We start from the raw sequence: 18,404 nt of genomic DNA, 5'->3' as shown, positions 1-18,404 counted from the left end.
TCTTAAGCCCTCGGGGGAGGGGGCGGGCACCCGGCTCCGCCCCACCAACAGGGTGCTGCCTCCTGGCGGCCGAGCGCTACCCAAGCGGGTGACTGTGATGCGTGTAAGCTTCTCGAGCTGCGCGAGGGTCACCGAGAGAATGAAGACCTGGTGGAGAGGGTTCAATCAGAGGATGGGGACACGGTACAAGAAGTCCGAGGAGGTCCACCCGGAGTGGAGAGTGAGGAGGTGGGGCAAAGGGGGAGAGTGTCAGCCAGAAGACAGGGAGCCAGTGGGGCGGGAGCCCCAAGGAGTGGGGGCCGTAGGAGCATCACCCAGAGTGGGGAAGGGGTCAGAGGTTGAGGCAGAGGATGGGGTAGGGGGCCTGAGGAAGGAGAGTGACGGTGGGAAGATGGGGCACAGGACATCTGACAGATGAAGAAAGGCAGAAAAGCACCCACTCCTGAAAGAACTGCTCTCCTTTATTGAGCCCTTCCACGAGCAAACAGCTTCTTTGCACTCAACCCACTGTGAGCCCACACAATGACTGACCCCATTTTACAGAAGGGAAAACTGGGAGGGGCAGCCAGTGGGCTTGAGGTGCTAGACAGGACAGAAGCCACACTATGCCTTGGTTGGAGTCAGGTCTGACAGTTTCCAAAGTCCATGCTTCTGACCACTGAGCCATCCTGCCCATCACTGGGTGTCCTGAGATATGGGTGGGGCCAGCTGTTGATGCAGGGTCCTTCAGCATTCGACACCATAGCGGTCGAAGTGGCGGAGCAGCAGGCCCAGCTCAAGGTGCACGGTGCCGCCAGCGGCGGTGTGCAGGCGATAGCGGTCAGCCCCGCTATAGATGGCATCCCCATGCAGCAGCTGAGGCCCGCCACCCACGAAGGCCCTCGCCAGCTGCTCCCGCCAACTGCCCAGGGGTCGCCATGTGGGGCAGTCCAGCTGGTGGGTGCCTGGACTGCTGGGCACATGGCAAAAACCATAGCCTTCAAGCTGGCAGCGGCCAAAACTGTCTTGGGACCACACCTGGAGATGGAGCCGGGGCCAGCCTGTAGGATAGGAAAGAGGGAGGAAAGGAGGGATGGGTGCAGCCCAGTCTCCTGCTCCTGGAGACCCCAGGCCCAGGCATTCCCCTCCAGGTTTCTGCCCCAGCCTCCTCTCTGGACTCCCACCCACACATAGTGGCCAAAGGGATTTTTCTGAATCCATGTTCATCCCTTGCTCAAAACCCTTCCATGATTTCCTACTGCACTCAGTATGAAGTTCCACCTCAACAATTAAGGCCCTTTAGGTCTGGCCTCTGTTAACTTCCCTCTACACGGCCTCCTCTTCCGTGGCCCCATCTCAAAGGAGCCCAGTCCCCAGGTAAATGCTTTGGGCCTTGCCCTGGATGCCTCCCTCCTTCCCTCCCCATGGGCAAACCCTGTCCTCTTCTCTGGCCTCGGGGCCTTCTTTCTTGCTTCCTCCAACCCATCCTTCATCTGGCAGCTGGAAGCATCCTTCGCCCCCTTCTATAGGTCTCCCAATTTCCTCACTCTGAACACAGTTCAGCTCCTCAGCCTGGTAGGCAAAGCCCTTGGAGATCAGCCCCATTTCACCCTCCTTTCTGAGTCCCTCTGTGCTCCACCCTGTTTAAGAAGCTGGGGACACAGCAGCAAACAGAGCAGACAAAAATTCCTGCCCTTGTGCAGCTGACATCTTAGACAACGAACACAGTAAATAAGCAAATTATAGGGTATGTTAGATGGTGATAACTGCTCTGGAGAATAATAAGCTGGGTAGGATGGGGGTAGGGATGGAGTTTTAGAAAAACGGTGATCAAAAAAAGGTTCACTGAGGTGACATTTGAGTGAATGAGTAAAGGAGGGACAGGAGTATGGCCGCATGGCTGTCTAGGGAAGAGCACTCCCAGCAGAGGAAAGAGCTAGTGCAAAGGCCCTGAGGTGGAGTTGCCTGGTGGGGCCAACGTGGCTGGAGCAGAGTGAGAGGAGATGGGGAGGGGGTGGTGGTGACAGAACCAGATCGAGCAGGGCCTCGTGACCCACTGTAAGGCTTTACTTTTTACCCTGAGTGAGATGAGGACCACAGAGGGTCCTGAGCAGAGGAGGAATGTGACCTGACTTAGGTGCTCACAAGGGCACAGACTATGGGGGTGGGGTGGGAACACCAGTAAAGACGCTACTGTAATAGGCTGGTGAGAGGTGAGGATGGACAGATCAGGGTGCTGGGGAGAGAGGGGTGGAAGTGGTAGGATTTAGGAAGCATTTCAAAGGTGAAGCTAATAGGACTTCCTGATGGACAGAACTGGAGGGGAGGGCGCTGAGAAAAGAGGAGGCAAGGATGATGCCCATATTGGGAGACTTGGGGTCCTTAAGAGCTGAAAGGTCTGTTGACTGCCTCACCTTCCAATCCATTACCCACAAGGCAGCCAGAAGGATCTTTTATTTATTTATTTGATTTGGTTTGATTTGATTTGGGGGGGGTAGGTAGTTAGGTTTACTTATTTATTTATTTTTAGAGGAGGTACTGGGCATTGAGCCCAGGACCTTGTGTATACTAAGCATGCGCTCTTCCACTTGAGCTGTACCCTCCCCCCATAGAAGGATCTTTTAAAGGCAAAATCTGACTTTTCAGTCACCTGTGCTGGCTCCCCAGTGCCTTCAGGAGATGGCCTCATCTCTGCAGCCTAGCATTCAAGGCCCTGCATGGCCTAACACCATCCCCTGCCACCTGACTCCTTGCAGTCCTCCTGCTCTCCCTCGGGCCTCCAGATGCTCCTGGCTCACTTTCCCCCTTGAGCCTTCCACGTGTGGCTCTCTGCCCAGAACTCTCTTCCATCCTTCTGTTTTAATAGCTCCTGCTGGCCCTTCACAGTAAAGCTCAAACATTCCCCTCCTCCACGAAGCCCTCCCTGAACTCCCCAGGAGAGTCAGGCGCCTCCTCCGGACTCCCATAGCCCTTCAGGATCCCCCATCTTGGTCCTGCCTACTCTAGGTTCCTACTGTCTGAGGGCAGCTCTGTCTCCCCCAAAGGATGATGAACCATGTGGGGACAGGGCTGGGTGGGACAGGGGCTGTCTCAATCAGACATCTCCCTGGCATCACCTGACACAAGACAGACACTCAGTAAATATTATTTACATTGTAGAAATATATGGCATATTTACCTAGGCTATTTCCTGGAATCCATTCCTCTCTAATGACCCAAATTTTCCGCTAGAGGAGGTTTTCTGATACCTGGCCTCCCCCACATATTCATTTCCCCTCTGAGCATCTGAAGAGCGCTGCCAGCAGAACAGCCACCTGCCCTCACCTCTCTCTCTCTCACACACACATATACACATAAACCCCTCCCAGCTTCCTCCCAAATGAAGACTGTTGTTTGTCTCTGTGAAAGCCACCACCTCTCCCCCTGGCCCTCCCCTTGACCTTGCTCCCTCCACCCCTGGCCTCTGCCCTATTTGGAACACACTCTAGAGTCAGCCTGGGGATGCCTCAGCTCAGCCTCTCCAGGGCCAAGCCTGCCCAGGAAAGGGACCCAAAGGGCATGGGGAACAGGGACAGCACTGGGTGTTCTCAGTCCTGGAAGCATCGGTGCCACTAACCTACCTCCCCTTAGTCTAGCCTGGGGCCCAGGCAGGGAACCTACCTTGAAGGCCTTTGGTGGCAAAGTGCAGGTCGATGGGGTGGGACCAGTAGGCCATGTCCCCTATCTGGGGGGTGTCCACCTGCGTTTGGCCCTCCCGCACACCTGACAGGAGCTTCCATGCTGCCCCTGCAGTGAGAGTCAGGACACAGATGAGGCAGGGCAGGGTGGGAGGCAGTCATCGGAAGGGGATCCCACTGTGGCTGGAGCACCCCATTTCTCCCTGGCATGGCGAGGGGCAAGGGTTGCAAAGTGTGAACTCTGGAGCCAAACGTCTGGGTTCAAATCCTAGCGCTATTCCTCCTGCCTGTGCAACCTTGAGCGAGTTAGCTTTCTCTGCCTCGGTCTGCCCATCTGTAAGGTGGGTGTCACAATAATGCATTCCTCACAGTGTTATGAGAAGATTAAATGAGTTAATAGACACGATGCACTCAGAACAGGGACTAGGTCATAGTGAGTTCTGGACATGTGTTGGGTATCATTTTATTACCATTCTCAGCCCACACTTAGAGGCCTAGTCCAATGATTAAGATGGGCCCAAGGGTGTCCTTCACGAGAAACACAGATCACATCGAGAAAGGTGCGTCATAGCAGCAATCCTGAGGGTGAGAGTAAGAGCAAAAAATGCACTCAGTGCTTACTAAATGCCAGACGCTGTGCTAAGCGCTTTAGTAATGAATTCATTTAATCCACCCTCTGGGACTCTTAATCCCCACCCTACCCCTGCTGACAGATTCTCCTCCGGAGCCCACAAGGCCCTGCAAGGCCTGGCCTGTGCCCCTCTTCCTGAACTCATTTCCCATCACTCTCCCCATTCCTCACCGCCCGCTAGGCTCGCCGGTCCTATTTTTGTTCCCCTCCTCAGGGCCTTTGCACTGGCTGTTCCCACTGCGTAGAAAACTCTGCTCCTAGATGTCCCCCTGCCTGGCTTTTTTTTTTTTTTTTTTTGTATTTCATCCTTCAAGGATCAGCTCAGGTGCCACTTTCACAGAGGGGTTCTCCCTCACCCTCCTATCCAAACACCAGTCCCTCTCCCATCATTTCATCTCATTTCTTCCTAGTACCTACCGCTGTCTGTAATCATTGCACTCATGTCTTTATCTGCTTATTTATTTTCTGTCTCCCCTACTGTGAACCCCAGAAGAGCAAGGATCTTGTAAACTACTGGATCCCTGGGGCCTCAAACCCAGATCATGGTACACAGAAAGTGCTCAATAAATGTTCTTCAGACAAATATGTGATCCTAGGAGGTGGGGGCTAATATAATTTTACTGGTAAAGATACAACCTCTGAGAAGGAAAGGCATTTGGCCATTCATTCCACAAATGTTTACTGAACACCTACTCTGTGCCCCACCATGTTCTCCACCCTGGGGCTACAGCAGGACCGCAGCAGACCAAGGTCCCATGGTGGAGCTGATTCAGATGGAGATCTGAGTGATGGCGGAGACCAAAGGACAAATAGTCCCACTTTATAGATGAGGAAACTGAGGCTCCAAGAGGGAAGAGCACTTGCCCAGGGTCACAGAGCTGGTGAATGGTAGGGTACTGGAAATTGAGTTTCTGAGTCCAGAGCCTGCTTCTTATCTGCTCAGCTGGAGGATCTCAGTTTCCCAGGGAATCTCAACCACCACCCTCCCTACCAGTGAAATCACAAAGGACGCAAGGCCTGAAAAGATGATGATGGCAAAAGCCACATGCATTTCATGGGCATTTATCTGTGCATAAATACTGAGGGCTTTACAAACAAGACTCTATCCAATTTTTCCTTTCTTTTTTTTGAGGGGGGGATCCAATTTTTATACAAGCCAGGCAAATACTTACTGGGCACTTAGAAGTCTAGGCCTTTTTCTAACTGCTGTTGATATTTATTTAGTCCTCACAACAATTCCGTGAGGTAAATAGTGTTATTTTTCCCATTGTACAGACAGGGAAATCAAGGCAAAGACAAGTGTCCAAGGTCACATAACTAACATGCAAGAGCGGGTGTTGAACCCAGGCAGTCTGTGCTCTTAACCTCAGCACTCTGCCTCCTCTTAGTTGCTATTTTTAAAAAAAGTTTTTTAAATTGAAGTACAGTCAGTTACAATGTATCAATTTCTGGTGTACAGCACAATGTCCCAATCATACGCATGCATGCATATATGCATATACATACATATATTCACTTTCATATTCTTTTTCATTAAAGGTTATTACAAGAATTTGAACATAGTTCCCTGTGCTATGCAGGAGAAACATTTTTAGCTGCTATTTCCTTCATTTTCAGACAAGGAAACTGAGGCTCAGAGAGATCAAGTTCCAAGGCTCCCAATTAACAGGCAAGGGAGTTCATATTTGAGCCTGGACCTGATGGCCTGTGGCCTTAACCATCACACCATCCCACCACACTGTACTGCCTCTGATGGGGAGACATGAAAATTGGGGCCTGCAAGGTCCCTATTGGGCCTGTGTGGATGGATTTGGATGACTGCCAGAATAGGGTTCCTACATTCTCACAGAGAAATATGAATACAGGAGTGTAGCCTTGCTTCTTAATTCTGAGATGGAAACTTCCATTTTACATTAAGAACTCAATAAATGGAGGCTGTTAAGCAAATAATAAGGATGGGGGAGGCACCCAGGGCACCCCTAATACAGTGAATGCAGTCAAAGAGCTGTCAACTGTTTTGAGGATTGGGAGTATGTGCTGGGGCCGGGTGTGTGTGTCTAGCCTATAGTCCCATATCCTTAGGGAATGTGTGTTGAGAGAGTGGGAGCCAGAGTCCCCGGAGATGGGATGGGAAGGGATAAGAAGGGAGCCTGAGATTAGCATGAACAGAGCGTCGTCACGTTTAGGAGCCCTGAGAGCCGATGGAAGCTGAAGATCCGGGACAGAGTCAAGGAGTCAAAAAAAGAGGGTGTGGCTTCTTTTGTGGGTCTAGACTGGGGGGATCTTGGTGGGGAAATGCACCATGCCCGGGAATACCTGTGTGGACGCCCCACTTGCAGAAAAGGCTACTTTCCGAGAAACCGGTGGCCCCCATGATCTGCCCGATTACGTGCACCTCAGCCATGGCCCTGAGAGGAGAAAAATATTATCATTGCCTTGTGAGAAAAGTGTACAATTATCTCCACCTAACAGATGGGAAAACTGAGGCCCACCAAGTAAGAAGCAGTACTTGGGATTCCAAGCTAGTTTTCTCAAACCACGAGGCTGCGGTCTTAATCATGATACTAACTGCCTCTCCAAGACAGCCCCGGAAAAATGAGAGGCGAGAAACGGACCAGCTGAGGAGCTGGCGTCTAACTCAGCCGGCCTCCAAAATAACCTCTTCCTCCCGATCATTGCAGCGGAAAGTCCCGCCCCAGGGCCCATAGCCCCGCCCACAAGCACAAAGCCCCGCCTCCTCAGTCGGATCCCTCCCTTCAGATTCATGAGGCGCATGCGTTCTAAGTGCAGGGCACTTTAGCCCCGCCTCTGAGCTAACGCATGCGTTATTCCTACCTCAGAGCACCTAACGGTTACCAGAGGTGAAAGCGCCGGCGACGATTGGAGTTCATGGGCTTGAATGTTTGTCTCTCCGCGGACACTGACCCTCAGGCCTGGCTCGCGCCTCTCCCAAGACCTTCCTGGCAGCGAGAGATCTGAGGGGCTGATCCCTCCGAGGCCGCGCCCGGCTCCCGCCTCCCTGGTTGTTGCTAGGGCGACAGTAGCCTCCGCCCCTGGCCTTGCCCCCGCCCTGCGGGTTGCTAATTGGCCCTAGCGGTCTATGGGGGCGGGGCTGAGATGTGATGGACTTTTTCTCTCCTGGTTTCTCCATTTTGTGACAGGCGTCTGTCCAGCCGCGACCCACGGTTCCGCCATTCGGGGCGTGGCCCTGCTGTTGCCATCTTGAGTGTGGCTGAGGAAGTTTGATCATCAACTGCTTCTCCCAGACACTTTTTTTTTTTTTAACAAAGTAAGCAAGTACATCGATGCCCCGTGCGCCCTAAAACTCTCTTCACAACCAGAACCACAAATCAGAGACTTGAGCCAAAGCCAAGGGGGAATCTCCGTCAGATGGCTGTGTGCATCCTCCGCCTCATAACTAGAAAAAAACCCCAAAACTCATTCAGAGAAGTTGGGGAGGGGGTTCCTTTTTAGAGTTCCCCCAAGCTTCTCAAGGACTGATAAATCCAACTTCCTTCTCAGCAATACTGTCCAGTTCTTCACTGTTAGTGGCGATTCTGAGCAAGGAGTCGGGTATGGGGGAAGGGGTATGAGAAATGAGGAACTGAGGCCCCTTTATCTGCAGAAAATCCTGTTCTTAAAGGCTGAACTCTGTCAGTAACTTGTGACCTTGCATGACTAGGTCTCAATTATCGCATCCATGCAATGGGCACAAGGAGAGTAACTGAGTCAGAAGCACTCATTCTGATTTCCAGAGCAGTGACTTTCCCACCCTTTAAGTCCAACTGAACCTTAGTTCGTGTCTTATTCCTCCAGCCCAAACCAAAAGAGTCCAAAAGGAACTTTTCCCCCTATCTTTTAGCAAAACGGGGACTGCAAAAGTTAGAGTCACCAGCTGAAAGTTATAGCTAGGGGGCAACATTTCAATGGGATGATATTTACATAAATAAAATAATTCAATAGGTTAATATTTCACTAATAGGTGTATTTGAAAGTCACCATTTATGGAGTGATTTCTCTGTGCTAGCCCCGTAAACTGATTGTTTTGTATGCATGATCTCCTTTAATCCTCACAGCTATCCCACAGGGTAGGAAATTATCAGCTTTATTTAAGATGAAGAAATTAGGGCAAAATCATTTGCCTTAAACCAAAATGATTATAGTTCTGTCTCTGTCCTCAAACTCTATGTTCCTAACCTTCTGCTTTCCTGCCTCTCTTGGATACACATCTCCCAGTATCAAATATGGAGGTTATGCACGTCCTCCTCGACTCCATCACGTCCCATATACAACCAGTCATCAAAGTTCCATACAAGTCTACTTCTTAAATATTTTTTCTTCAGTTGGTTTCTTCCCCACTGGTTGATATTACTGATTAAGAAAAATGCTTCCCAGGGGGCAGAGTATAGCTCAGTGGTAGAGCACATGCTTAGCAAGCGTGAGGTCCTGGGTCCAGTCCCCAGTACCTCCATTAAAAATAAATAAATAAAGCTAATTACCCCCTTCCCCCAAAAAATGCCTCCCAGTTCAACTACCTGGGTTTAAGTCTTAGCTCTGCCCCTTCTGTGTGACCTTCAGCCTCTCTGGGCCTCAGTTTCCTCATCTGTAATGTGAGTGATGGTATCTACCTTGTTAGATTACTGTCAGGATTTAATGAATGTATGAAGCTATTTTAAAATATGTCCACAGACTCTTTAACACTCCTTCTTTCACTTGGTAGAGCCTAATTTCTCTCCTCTTGAGTATAGGCTGCACTTTGTAACTTGCTTCTAACCGGTGGAATATGGTAGAAGTGGTTGGTGTGTGACTTCTGAGACTAGGCCATAAAAGGCATTGAGGCTTCCTCCTCTCCCTCTCTCTCTTTTTTTTTTCACTTGGAGGGGGAACATAATTAGGTTTATTTATTTGTTTGTTTGTTTGTTTATTAATGGAGGTACTGGGGACTAAACCCAGGACCTCGTGCATGCTAAGCACGTGCTCTACCACTGAGCTATACATACCTACCCCCTCAATGTCTCTCTTGAATGGCTCAGCTTGAGAGAGACCAGCCACCAGATTGTGACAGCAGTGAAGCAGCCAGTGGAGAGACCCCAGTGGGGAAGAACTGAGGCCCCGTGCCAACAACCAGCACCATGTGAGTGACCCATCTTGGAAGGAGACCTTTCAGCCACATCAAATCTTCAGGTGACTGTTGCACCTGGCCAACATGCTGACTGTAACTTCATGACACCCTAAGCCAGAACCAGCCAGCTAAGTCATCAACAGATTGCTGACCAACAAAAACTATGTCTGATGATAAATGTTTATTGTTTTAAGCCAGTAAGTTTGGGGAGATAATTTGTTACACAGCAGTAATAACTAATACAAATGCCTAATGCATTTAGGGTAGTGCCTGGCACAAAGGAAGCATTATGAATGTTTGCTATTATTGATGGTTTTTATTGTTGACGTTGTTGTTGTAACTGAAATGACATACACACGTGTTTTACAATAAGCATGCTGAGTACTTATTGATGGGCTTTTTACTTTTAAGGTTTTCAAAATTGTGATAAAATACACATAACATAAAATTTACCATTTTAACTGTCTTTAGGTGTACAATTCAGTGGCATTAAGTACATGCACACAGTTGTGCAACCAGTCTCTAGAACTATTCTCATCTTGCAGAACTGAAACTCTGTACCTATTAAACAAAAACTCCCCATCCCTCCCTTCCTCCAGCCCTCTGGTAACCACCTATCTACCTTCTGTTGCTATGAATTTGACAACTCTAGGCGCCCATATGAGTAGAATCATTCATTGTTTGTCCTTTTATGACTGGTCTATTTCACTTATCATAATGTCCTTTAGGGTCATCCATGCTGTAGTGCATGTCAGAATTTCCTTCCTTTTTTTAAAAAAATTATATAGCAGTCTTTTATTTATTTATAATTATACTCTTTATTTATAATTATATACTTAAATTTGAAGTATAATTGACCTACAACACCATGTTAGTTCCAGGTATACAACATAATGATTCAGTATTTCTATATATTACAAAATGATCAGCACGGAATTTTCTTCCTTTTTAAGGCTGAATAATATTCAGCCCATTTTCTTTATCCATTCATCTGTTAATGTACAGTTGGGTTACTTCCTCCTTTTCCTGGCTATTGTTAATAATGCTCTTGTGAACATGTGTGTACAAATATCTCTTCAAAACCCTGCTTTCAGTTCTTTAGGGTATATACCCAGAAGTAGAATTGCTGGGTTATATGGTAATTCTATTTTTAAGTTTTTGAGGAAGTGCCATACTGATTAATAGTGACTATTCACATTGTTTTATATCTTGCATTTTTCACCCAGTGATACATCTTGGAAATTTATCCACATCAGTATGTAAAGATCTAACTCACTCTTTTTCAAAAATAAATGTTTTGAAGTATAATATATGTACAGTAAAGTGCACAAATCATAAATGAGCAGCTGGATTAAATTTCATGAACTGAATGAACCTGGTAACCAGAACTCAGCCCATGTAAAGAACATGACCAGCCCCCTAGGATGCCCATCATGCCTTTTCCAAGATGCCCCCAAGGGAAACCACTAACTGGATTTCTAACAATATGGATTAATTTTGCCTGTTTTTTACTTTGTGGAAATGAAGTCGCACAGTATGCATTGTTTTGTGTCTGCTGTCTTTGGCTGTGTTTTGCTTGTGAAATTCATTCACGCTATTGCATATGGCTGTAGATCTTTCATTCTCATTGCTGTATAGTTTCCTCTGTGTGAAGATGCCACACTTTATTTATCCATCTGTTGACATATGTTTGGTGGACATATGTTCAGATCTGAGTGGAGTGAAATTGCTGGGTCATAGGATATGTTCAGCTACAGTAGTAACTGCCCAACAAGTTTTCCTAGTGGTTGGACCAATTTGGATGCCCACCAGCAGTGTATGAGAGCCCCCCCAACCCCATCCTCACCAACATTTCCTGGTGGTGTGTTCCTTCATTTAGCTGTTCTGGTGGGTGTGTACTGGTATCGCATTGTGATTTTAATTTGCATTTCCCTGATGACTAGTTGAGTAACTTTTTAAATGTTCATTGCTCCCTTGGATTTCCTCTTTTTGTGAAATTTTTGTTCAATTCTTTTGCTTGATTTTATGTGTGTGTATATATATACAGATATATACATATATATTATACCCATAACTCATTATTTCTAACAATAAAATTCTCCTAAGAACAAGAGGATTCTCCTATATAACCAAAATACCAATTTAACATTTCCCCAAGTATCAATTTAACATTGATGCAAAACTATCATCTAATTTATAGTGTATATTCAAATTTCGCCCACTGTCCCAATAACATACCTTATCACCATCTGCTCTCCCTCCGGGATCACACTTTGTGTTTTGTTGTCATGTTTCCTTAGTCACCTTTGATCTAGAACAGGCTTCCAGCTTTTAAATCTTTGTTATTGTTTTGGTTTTCATGACACTGACATTCTTGAAGAGTATAGACCAGCTACTTTATACTGTGTCCCTCAATTTGGCTTTGTCCCATGTTTTCTCATGATTAGATTCAGATGATGCATTTTTGGCAGAAAAATCACAGAAATGATGTTGTGTCCTAAGTGTATATCAGGAGGGACACAATGTTGATTTGTCCTAATACTGATGTTAATTTCTATCTCCTGGTTACAGTGATATTGTCCGTTATTACTATTTTTTTCCCTTTGTAATAAATATATGATCTGTGGGAGCATACTTTGAGACTTAATAAATATTCTGTTCCTCATCAAACTTTCAGTCAGTGTTTAGGCTTCTGTTGATGATCCTGGCTGGAATCTCATGTTTAATATTCCACGACCATCACAAACTCCAAGAGGCCAGGGTCTCTTGTGGTATCCTGGGGAGACTGACTATACAAGGCTGATGGCAGCCAGAGAGATCTACTGGACATGAATAAATCTCTAGGGTGGACAAGGGAGTCGGAGGGACCTATATTGCTCAGAGGTTTGGTAAAAAAAACAGGCTGGTGGGAATTCATGCCCCCACCCCACAAATATGTATTGAAGCCCTGCTTTGTGCCAGGCACTGTTCTAGGCCCTGAGGCACAGCAGTGAACAAAAGAGATCAAATCCCAGCCTGGCTGGAACTGACACTGATGTGGGAGGATTCAAACTACAAACAACAGAAATATATGTTTCATAGTGATAAGCAATAAGAGCGAGGTTAAGGAGACAGAGAGTAACAGGGTCTCTCTCCCCATAAAACAGGTCTCTCATCTTCCCTCCGTGGATCTCCCCGCCTGTTGTCTGCCAGAAACTCTGGCTGAGCCAAGTGCACTTCCAGACACCATCTGCTCTCCCCGGGAGTGGGGCCTGTGCCAGCTCCAGCGTCTGGACTCTTGGCACGGAGCCCCAGAGCCCTGGAGCAAGGGAACTCTGGCCGGCCCCACATCAGGAAGGGAATCCTCCAGTTTGACTGTCTGGGACTGGTGAGATGGAGGGCTTCCGAGAAAGGGAAGCCAATGCAAGATGGGTGGGCTCCCTGAAAGAGGTGGAGGCCGGCAGGGTGAGAAATCCTCTAATCAGACTGATGAAGATGGAAATAAATAATTATATTCCTAAATACCAGACATGTTCGGAGTGCCTAGTTTGGGGCAGATGTTGGACATTTGTTATGGCACCTAATCTAAGTGTTTTATATATATTATCACATGTAAGAGGCAGGGAGTATTTACTACATTTTACAGATGAAGAAATTGGGGGCTCAGAAAGGTGATGCCATTATCCAGAGGTCATATAGCAGGTGCCTTGAAGAGCCTGGAAAGGAAAGGTCTGTGTGGGTCCAAACACTGCCTCATAACCACCACCTGTACCACCTGATAAGTAGCACGCCACCCCTGGCCCACTCCCACCTCCGCACCCTTTCCCTGAAAGCCCCTACCTCACCTGCTGCCTCTGCTTTCTCCCCTCTCTTTGGGCCAGCAAGAAACACAGCCCTGGGTTGCAAACTGCTGGTGGATCCTAGTACCAGTTGTTTACCTTGGCCAAGTGAGCACACATCTCTGAGCCTCAGTCTCCTTATCTGCAGAATTGGGATAGGAATAGAGCTACTGAGAGGAATCCTTGAGATGATAATGCAGGGCATCTAACCCAGGGGCCGGATGTAGTCTGCACTCAGTGACCCCGCGGCGTGCTCGTAGGCAAATCCTAACCTCTCTGCGCCTGTTTCCCCCTGGGCACAACAGGACAATCAACGATCGTTCTTAGGAATAAACGTGTACGTGTATGTGTAAAGCACTAGGAACCTTACCCACAGTTAGCTGTGGTTGCCGTTATTATTGCTGGGCAGCGGGGAGGACAGTGGGGTGGAGGCGGGGCCAAGCCAGGAAGGCCCTGGAGAATTGGGGCGCCCCCTCCACCGTCCTACAGCTTTTGGGTCTGGGTTCGGGAGGGTCTGTGCTCAGAGACTACCGCCTGCTCCTCCACACCCGGGGTAGCAGGGACCCACGCCGGGCGCTGACGTCGGCCTTCAAGGCCCCCTCCTTGGCTCGGCAGAGGGAGGAGCCTGGGGCCCGCCGCCCCGCCCCCATCCCCGCCCCCGCGCGCTGCGGGCCAGGGGCGCTGGGAGGGGCGCCGAGCGGCGCGCACAGACCCCGCGCCCCCAGGCCCCGGTCCCGGCACCGGGGAAAGCGAGGTTCACGGAGTTCCCCCACCCCGGGAGGTAGGGTCGGGGCGGGTGTCTGTGCAGGGGGCCCAAGAGGTTTCGGCCTATGGCCGTGGGCGGTGAGTGAGGGGCTCAGCTGGGGGGGGGGGGCGGGTACCGCTTTCCCCCGGGTCCTGGCGTTGGGGATCCGGAGGCAAAACCTTGGTGAGGAAATCGGCTCAAGGCAGGTTTGTACTGAGGGCGGGAGACTTGGGGACCCCTCAGGGGGATAGTGAGGGCAAGAAGAATATTCTCTGGTTGAGTTGAGTGTGTACGTGTGGTGGTTTGCGGATGTTATGGGGGAGGTGTGCAAAGGTGGATTCTGGTGAGGTGTTTGGGGAGCTGGTAGGTGTGAGTCATGGATGTGGCTGGAGTAGGAGAGGGGTGTGTGGCTCTGGGTATCTGGGGCAGGTGTACAAGGAAGGTGATGGGTGGGAACAGGGGAGAGTGTCCAGGCTGCATGTGTGGGAAGCCTGTGTATATATGTGTATCTGGGGGAATCTGATGCTGGGGGGATTAGGATGAAGGTGCAAGGAGTTATTTGGATGAGTGTGTGAGAAGCTTGGGGCTCCAGAGAGGTGTTTTCTGCGAGCTTATTTTAGGGGGGCAAGTATGCAAACAGTCCCTTGGGACATGAATGTGCACAGGAGGAGGGGGTGTTGGGCTTGCCTGGATGGGTACGTGTGGCAGGGGACTTGGGGATTGAGAATGTGAAGGCTTGGGGGCCACAGAGGGTGTGTGAACTACGCATAATTGGGGATGGGCGTGGGGGGGAGGGATGGGAGTGTGAACCCAGTATGGGTGTGAAGTTCATGGGCCAAGTAGGTGTGTAAGGCATGGTTTGGAATAAATGTGCAACAGGTATGTGGTTTTGACCTGAAGAGAAAGTAGCCCAGAACCAAATGTCCATATTCCTGAGTTCTCGTCACAACTTGGATGAAACTCTTTTTACTCCCTGGGCCTCAGTTTCACTATCTGTAAAATGGGTCTGAAGATCAGTCAGCTACCTAATCTCTGCCTGGGGCCTCTCCAAAGCCAGGAGTCAGGGGAAGGATGAAGGTGCAACTTTTACAACTTGTCTTTTTCTTTCCCCTACCCCCAGGAATTCCCTCTGGGAACCTCTCTCCAGCCATGGACAGCCCCAGTCTTCGAGAACTCCAACAGCCTCTGCTGGTGGGTGCAGGCAGTGAGCCCCTTGTCCAGAAGCCTGGTGAGCCTGATCTGGGGCCTCCCTTTCGAGAGACAGCCTTTGCGGAATCGCTGAGGGGTTGGCAGTTTCTGCCACCATCTTTTCCCTCTGTGAGCGCTGGCCTAGGGGATCCAGGGCCACCTGACCTTGAGGTAAGAGCAGCATCACTAAGGTGGGCTCCTTAGTGGGAGATAGGGGAGGGGGCTGGAGGGCGAACCCAGCTACGGCCAACATCTGGCAGGCTGGCAGCTTGAGTACCAGCCTTTGGCCTCCAGTCTCACTTCCCAACTGTGTGTGGCCTTCCTTGGTTTCCAGTTGTGGTTCTTCCTATTCTCTTTTTCCCCCTGTTGCTTTACCTTTTTCTCTCCAGATTCATCTCATCTTTGTTCCCTTTGTCTCTTTTTCTCTTCCCTCTGACTTCTGACCCCCGTGTTCTCTATCTGTCCATCTCTCTCCTAAGCCAATGCATCTCTGTGCCTCTGTTGTCCCTGGTCTCTCTCTTTTTTTTTTTTTCCAATTAATGTCACTTTTGATAATTTCTTATTCCTTGGGCATATTGTCAAGCTTGCCTTTTATTTCCTAAACATGGTTTTCCGGTTGCTATTACTGTATAAGAAAACACTCCAAAACTTAGCAACTTAAAACAACAATAATCATTATCATGGCTCATGGTTTCCATGGGTCAGGAATTTGGGAAGGACTTGAGTGGCTCTGCCTCAGGGTCTTCCATGAGGTTGTGGTCAGCCAGTGGCTAGAGCTGGAACACTGAGGGTCTGAAGTAGCTGGGGTCTGGTTGGATCTCTGTCTCTTGATGGAATCTCAGGGCTTCTGCATGAGTCTCCCCAGGTGGGCTGGTTTGGGCTCACAGCATGGCAGCTTCAGGGCAGTCAGACTTCTTGTGTGCCTCCAGCCTCCAGCATGAGTGTTTCAGCAAAACAGAAGCTGCTGACTACCTTTTCTGACTTATGCTTACAAGTCGTGTGGCATTACTTCCACCACATTCTATCAATTACAAGTGAGTCACAGCCTGCCCAGACTCAAGGAAAGTGGACATAGACCTCACCCCTTGATGGGAAGATTATCAGTCACACTGGAAGAAGAGCATGTGGGATGGGAGAGTGGTTGTGGCCATTTTTGGAAACACAGCCTGCCACATTGTGACAGTAAGCTTCCCTTTGGTATATGTGTCTGATAATTCCATTAATTGAAGACTTTGAGGGCCTTATTACTTCTGCCAATTCTCATCTATGGTTCTCGTGTGCCTAGTTATTTTTGACTGCGTGCTGGTCATTGTATTTGAAACATTGTTTTTAGGAAAAATTTCTTTGAGGCCTAGAATTAAAGTGCCTTCCTCCAAAGAGGATTTGGTTTACTTGTGTCAGCTGCAGGGCAGAAGGGGCCTTCTCTGTTCATTTGACCTCTCTGTTAAATTAACCTTGATTTTCACTTCAGTTTTGGCCTTAACAGTAACTCCTTAAAGTCTTGTGAGCTATTTGATACAAAATTAAAACAAATTGTTTTTAACCTAGAACCTGTAGTTTCAGCTGACAGGTTTGTCCTAGTAATTTAGGCCGCCAGAGCTGGCACCCCTAATCTCCATCTTGTTACAGTTTCCTGTCCCCATTGGTTTCTGTCTTCACTTCAGAGATTTTTAATTCAGAGCTTTTAAGCAGTTATAGTATCCGTGATTGGACTTGTGAACTCCTTGAAACTGAACTCAAAGCTTTTGAGTGTGGGTGATGCTTTTCTCTGGAGACAAGGTCTAGAGCTTCCCCACAGAGGGATCCAGGATTTAGACAAGTCAGGAGCCTATCTCTTGGAACATTTTTCTCTCTTGGTGTCTTTGGGGGCAGGGAAGATGGGTGGAGATGCCCACTTAGGCCGTCTCCTGCCCATAGGATGTGTCATCCAGTGACAGTGACTCGGACTGGGATGGGGGCGGCCTGCTCTCCCCACTCCTACCCCACGACCACCTTGGCTTGGCTGTCTTCTCCATGCTGTGCTGTTTCTGGCCTGTGGGCATCGCCGCCTTCTGCCTGGCCCAGAAGGTCAGTCTGTGGGTGTGGGGTTGGGAGGGGACTGGATTAAAAAAGAAAAATGCGTTAAAAATAAAACAAAACAGAGGAGCTATGCTTGCGAGGGGGCAGGTGGAGGGGGAGAGATGGAGATAAGTATTCATCATCTAGAAACATTCAGGGGTAAAATGAGGCATGTTTCACAGAAAGCAGCCCAGAGGGGTGGTTAAGAACCTGAGCTCAAATCCTAGGTCTGCTGCTCTCTAGTAAGGTTGTGCGCAAGCCATTCAACCTCTCTGTGCCTCATTTTCCTCATCGGTAAAATGGGAATGAATAATTCCTGCCTCAGGGCCATTGTGAGGCTCAGAGTTAGAACTGTGGCATATGGTCATATATACATGTTTTTATTAGTCACGCGGTATTCCCCAGTGCCCAACTGTGCCCGACCCACAGTAGCTGCTCCATCTGTTTTTGGAATAGATGAGTGAATACATGGGTGTGTTGGGTGGGGGAGGAGCTGGGCTGCGGGGATGCCTGAGTCACCGCTGCCCAACGCCTCCACAGACCAACAAGGCTTGGGCCAAGGGGGACGTCCAGGGGGCAGGGGCCGCCTCCCGCCGCGCCTTCCTGCTGGGGGTCCTGGCCGTCGGGCTGGGCGTGTGCACATACGCGGCCGCCCTGGTGACCCTGGCCGCCTACCTCGCCTCCCGGGACCCGCCCTAGTTGCCCCTGCGGCCCCCACTGTGAACCCAGAGGCTGGCCGCCCAGCGCGTCCGCGGTCGGAGTGGAGAATCCGGGTGGATGAGGCGGCGGCGGTAGCGTCCAGAAATGGGAGGGCGCCGGACCACCCCCGCCCCGCTTCCTGGAGGCCGCAAAGAGCGATTAAACACCAGACACTCTTGCCGCCAAACCTGTGTCTGTCTGTGTGTGTGGGAAGGTGGAAGGGGCTGGCGGCGCCTGACCCCTGGAGGGGGCGGGCCAGAGTGACGGGCTGTCCCCAGGGTGCCCCCTGACACCTCAGAGCTAGAGAAGGGGGAATCCGCCGCGCGGCCCGGAGGGCTTCCAAATTGCAGAATATTCTCTTCACAGCATGGGTGGTCGGTAGAATTAGAGAAAGCCAGGTTCCAAGTCCTCACTCCTCCATGTTCATTGTGGAACCTCTGCCCAAGTGCCTTCTCTCTGAGCCTCTTTTTCTCATTTGCGAAATGGG

The 18,404-nt window shown here is 49.5% G+C and overlaps 2 protein-coding genes across 5 annotated transcripts; one reads left to right on the top strand and one right to left on the bottom strand.

The window, feature by feature from the left end:
- Positions 1-440: 440 nt before the first annotated feature.
- On the bottom strand, positions 441-7,328 carry B9D2 (B9 domain containing 2). Of its 2 annotated transcripts, none has more exons than XM_006189816.3 (4): positions 7,144-7,328; positions 6,604-6,695; positions 3,640-3,765; positions 441-1,040 (listed from the first exon to the last, which is right to left on the bottom strand). In XM_006189816.3, the coding sequence occupies exons 1-4, from the start codon at positions 7,176-7,178 to the stop codon at positions 727-729; spliced, it is 567 nt and encodes a 188-aa protein (XP_006189878.2). In that variant the 5' UTR covers positions 7,179-7,328; the 3' UTR covers positions 441-726. The 2 variants fall into 2 exon arrangements, with proteins under 2 accessions (XP_006189878.2, XP_014419079.1); XM_014563593.2 differs by having other exon boundaries at positions 7,123-7,311.
- A 6,347-nt stretch (positions 7,329-13,675) lies between these two features.
- TMEM91 (transmembrane protein 91) lies at positions 13,676-18,120 on the top strand. Of its 3 annotated transcripts, none has more exons than XM_032485985.1 (4): positions 13,676-14,070; positions 15,093-15,331; positions 17,078-17,227; positions 17,759-18,120. In XM_032485985.1, exons 1-4 carry the CDS (start codon positions 14,058-14,060, stop codon positions 17,915-17,917), a joined length of 561 nt encoding a protein of 186 aa, XP_032341876.1. In that variant the 5' UTR covers positions 13,676-14,057; the 3' UTR covers positions 17,918-18,120. The 3 variants fall into 3 exon arrangements, with proteins under 3 accessions (XP_032341876.1, XP_032341878.1, XP_032341877.1); XM_032485987.1 differs by having other exon boundaries at positions 13,677-14,008; XM_032485986.1 differs by having other exon boundaries at positions 14,042-14,178.
- The last annotated feature ends 284 nt before the right edge of the window (positions 18,121-18,404 follow it).

The sequence above is a fragment of the Camelus ferus genome, chromosome 9 (genome assembly GCF_009834535.1).
Source record: "Camelus ferus isolate YT-003-E chromosome 9, BCGSAC_Cfer_1.0, whole genome shotgun sequence".
NCBI classification, from domain to species: Eukaryota; Metazoa; Chordata; class Mammalia; order Artiodactyla; family Camelidae; genus Camelus; species Camelus ferus.
The sequence above is the reverse complement of the archived record's forward strand: the minus strand, read 5'-3'. Positions and strand labels throughout refer to the sequence as shown.

Coding starts and splice junctions, on each gene's coding strand:
- B9D2 (XM_006189816.3), bottom strand. CDS start 7,178: ATGAACTCCAATCGTCGCCGGCGCTTTCACCTCTG. Junction 6,696..7,143: donor CGCCGGCGCTTTCACCTCTG/GTAACCGTTAGG, acceptor TTCTCCTCTCAG/GGCCATGGCTGAGGTGCACG. Junction 3,766..6,603: donor CAAGTGGGGCGTCCACACAG/GTATTCCCGGGC, acceptor CTCTCACTGCAG/GGGCAGCATGGAAGCTCCTG.
- TMEM91 (XM_032485985.1), top strand. Junction 15,332..17,077: donor CAGGGCCACCTGACCTTGAG/GTAAGAGCAGCA, acceptor TCCTGCCCATAG/GATGTGTCATCCAGTGACAG. Junction 17,228..17,758: donor CCTTCTGCCTGGCCCAGAAG/GTCAGTCTGTGG, acceptor ACGCCTCCACAG/ACCAACAAGGCTTGGGCCAA.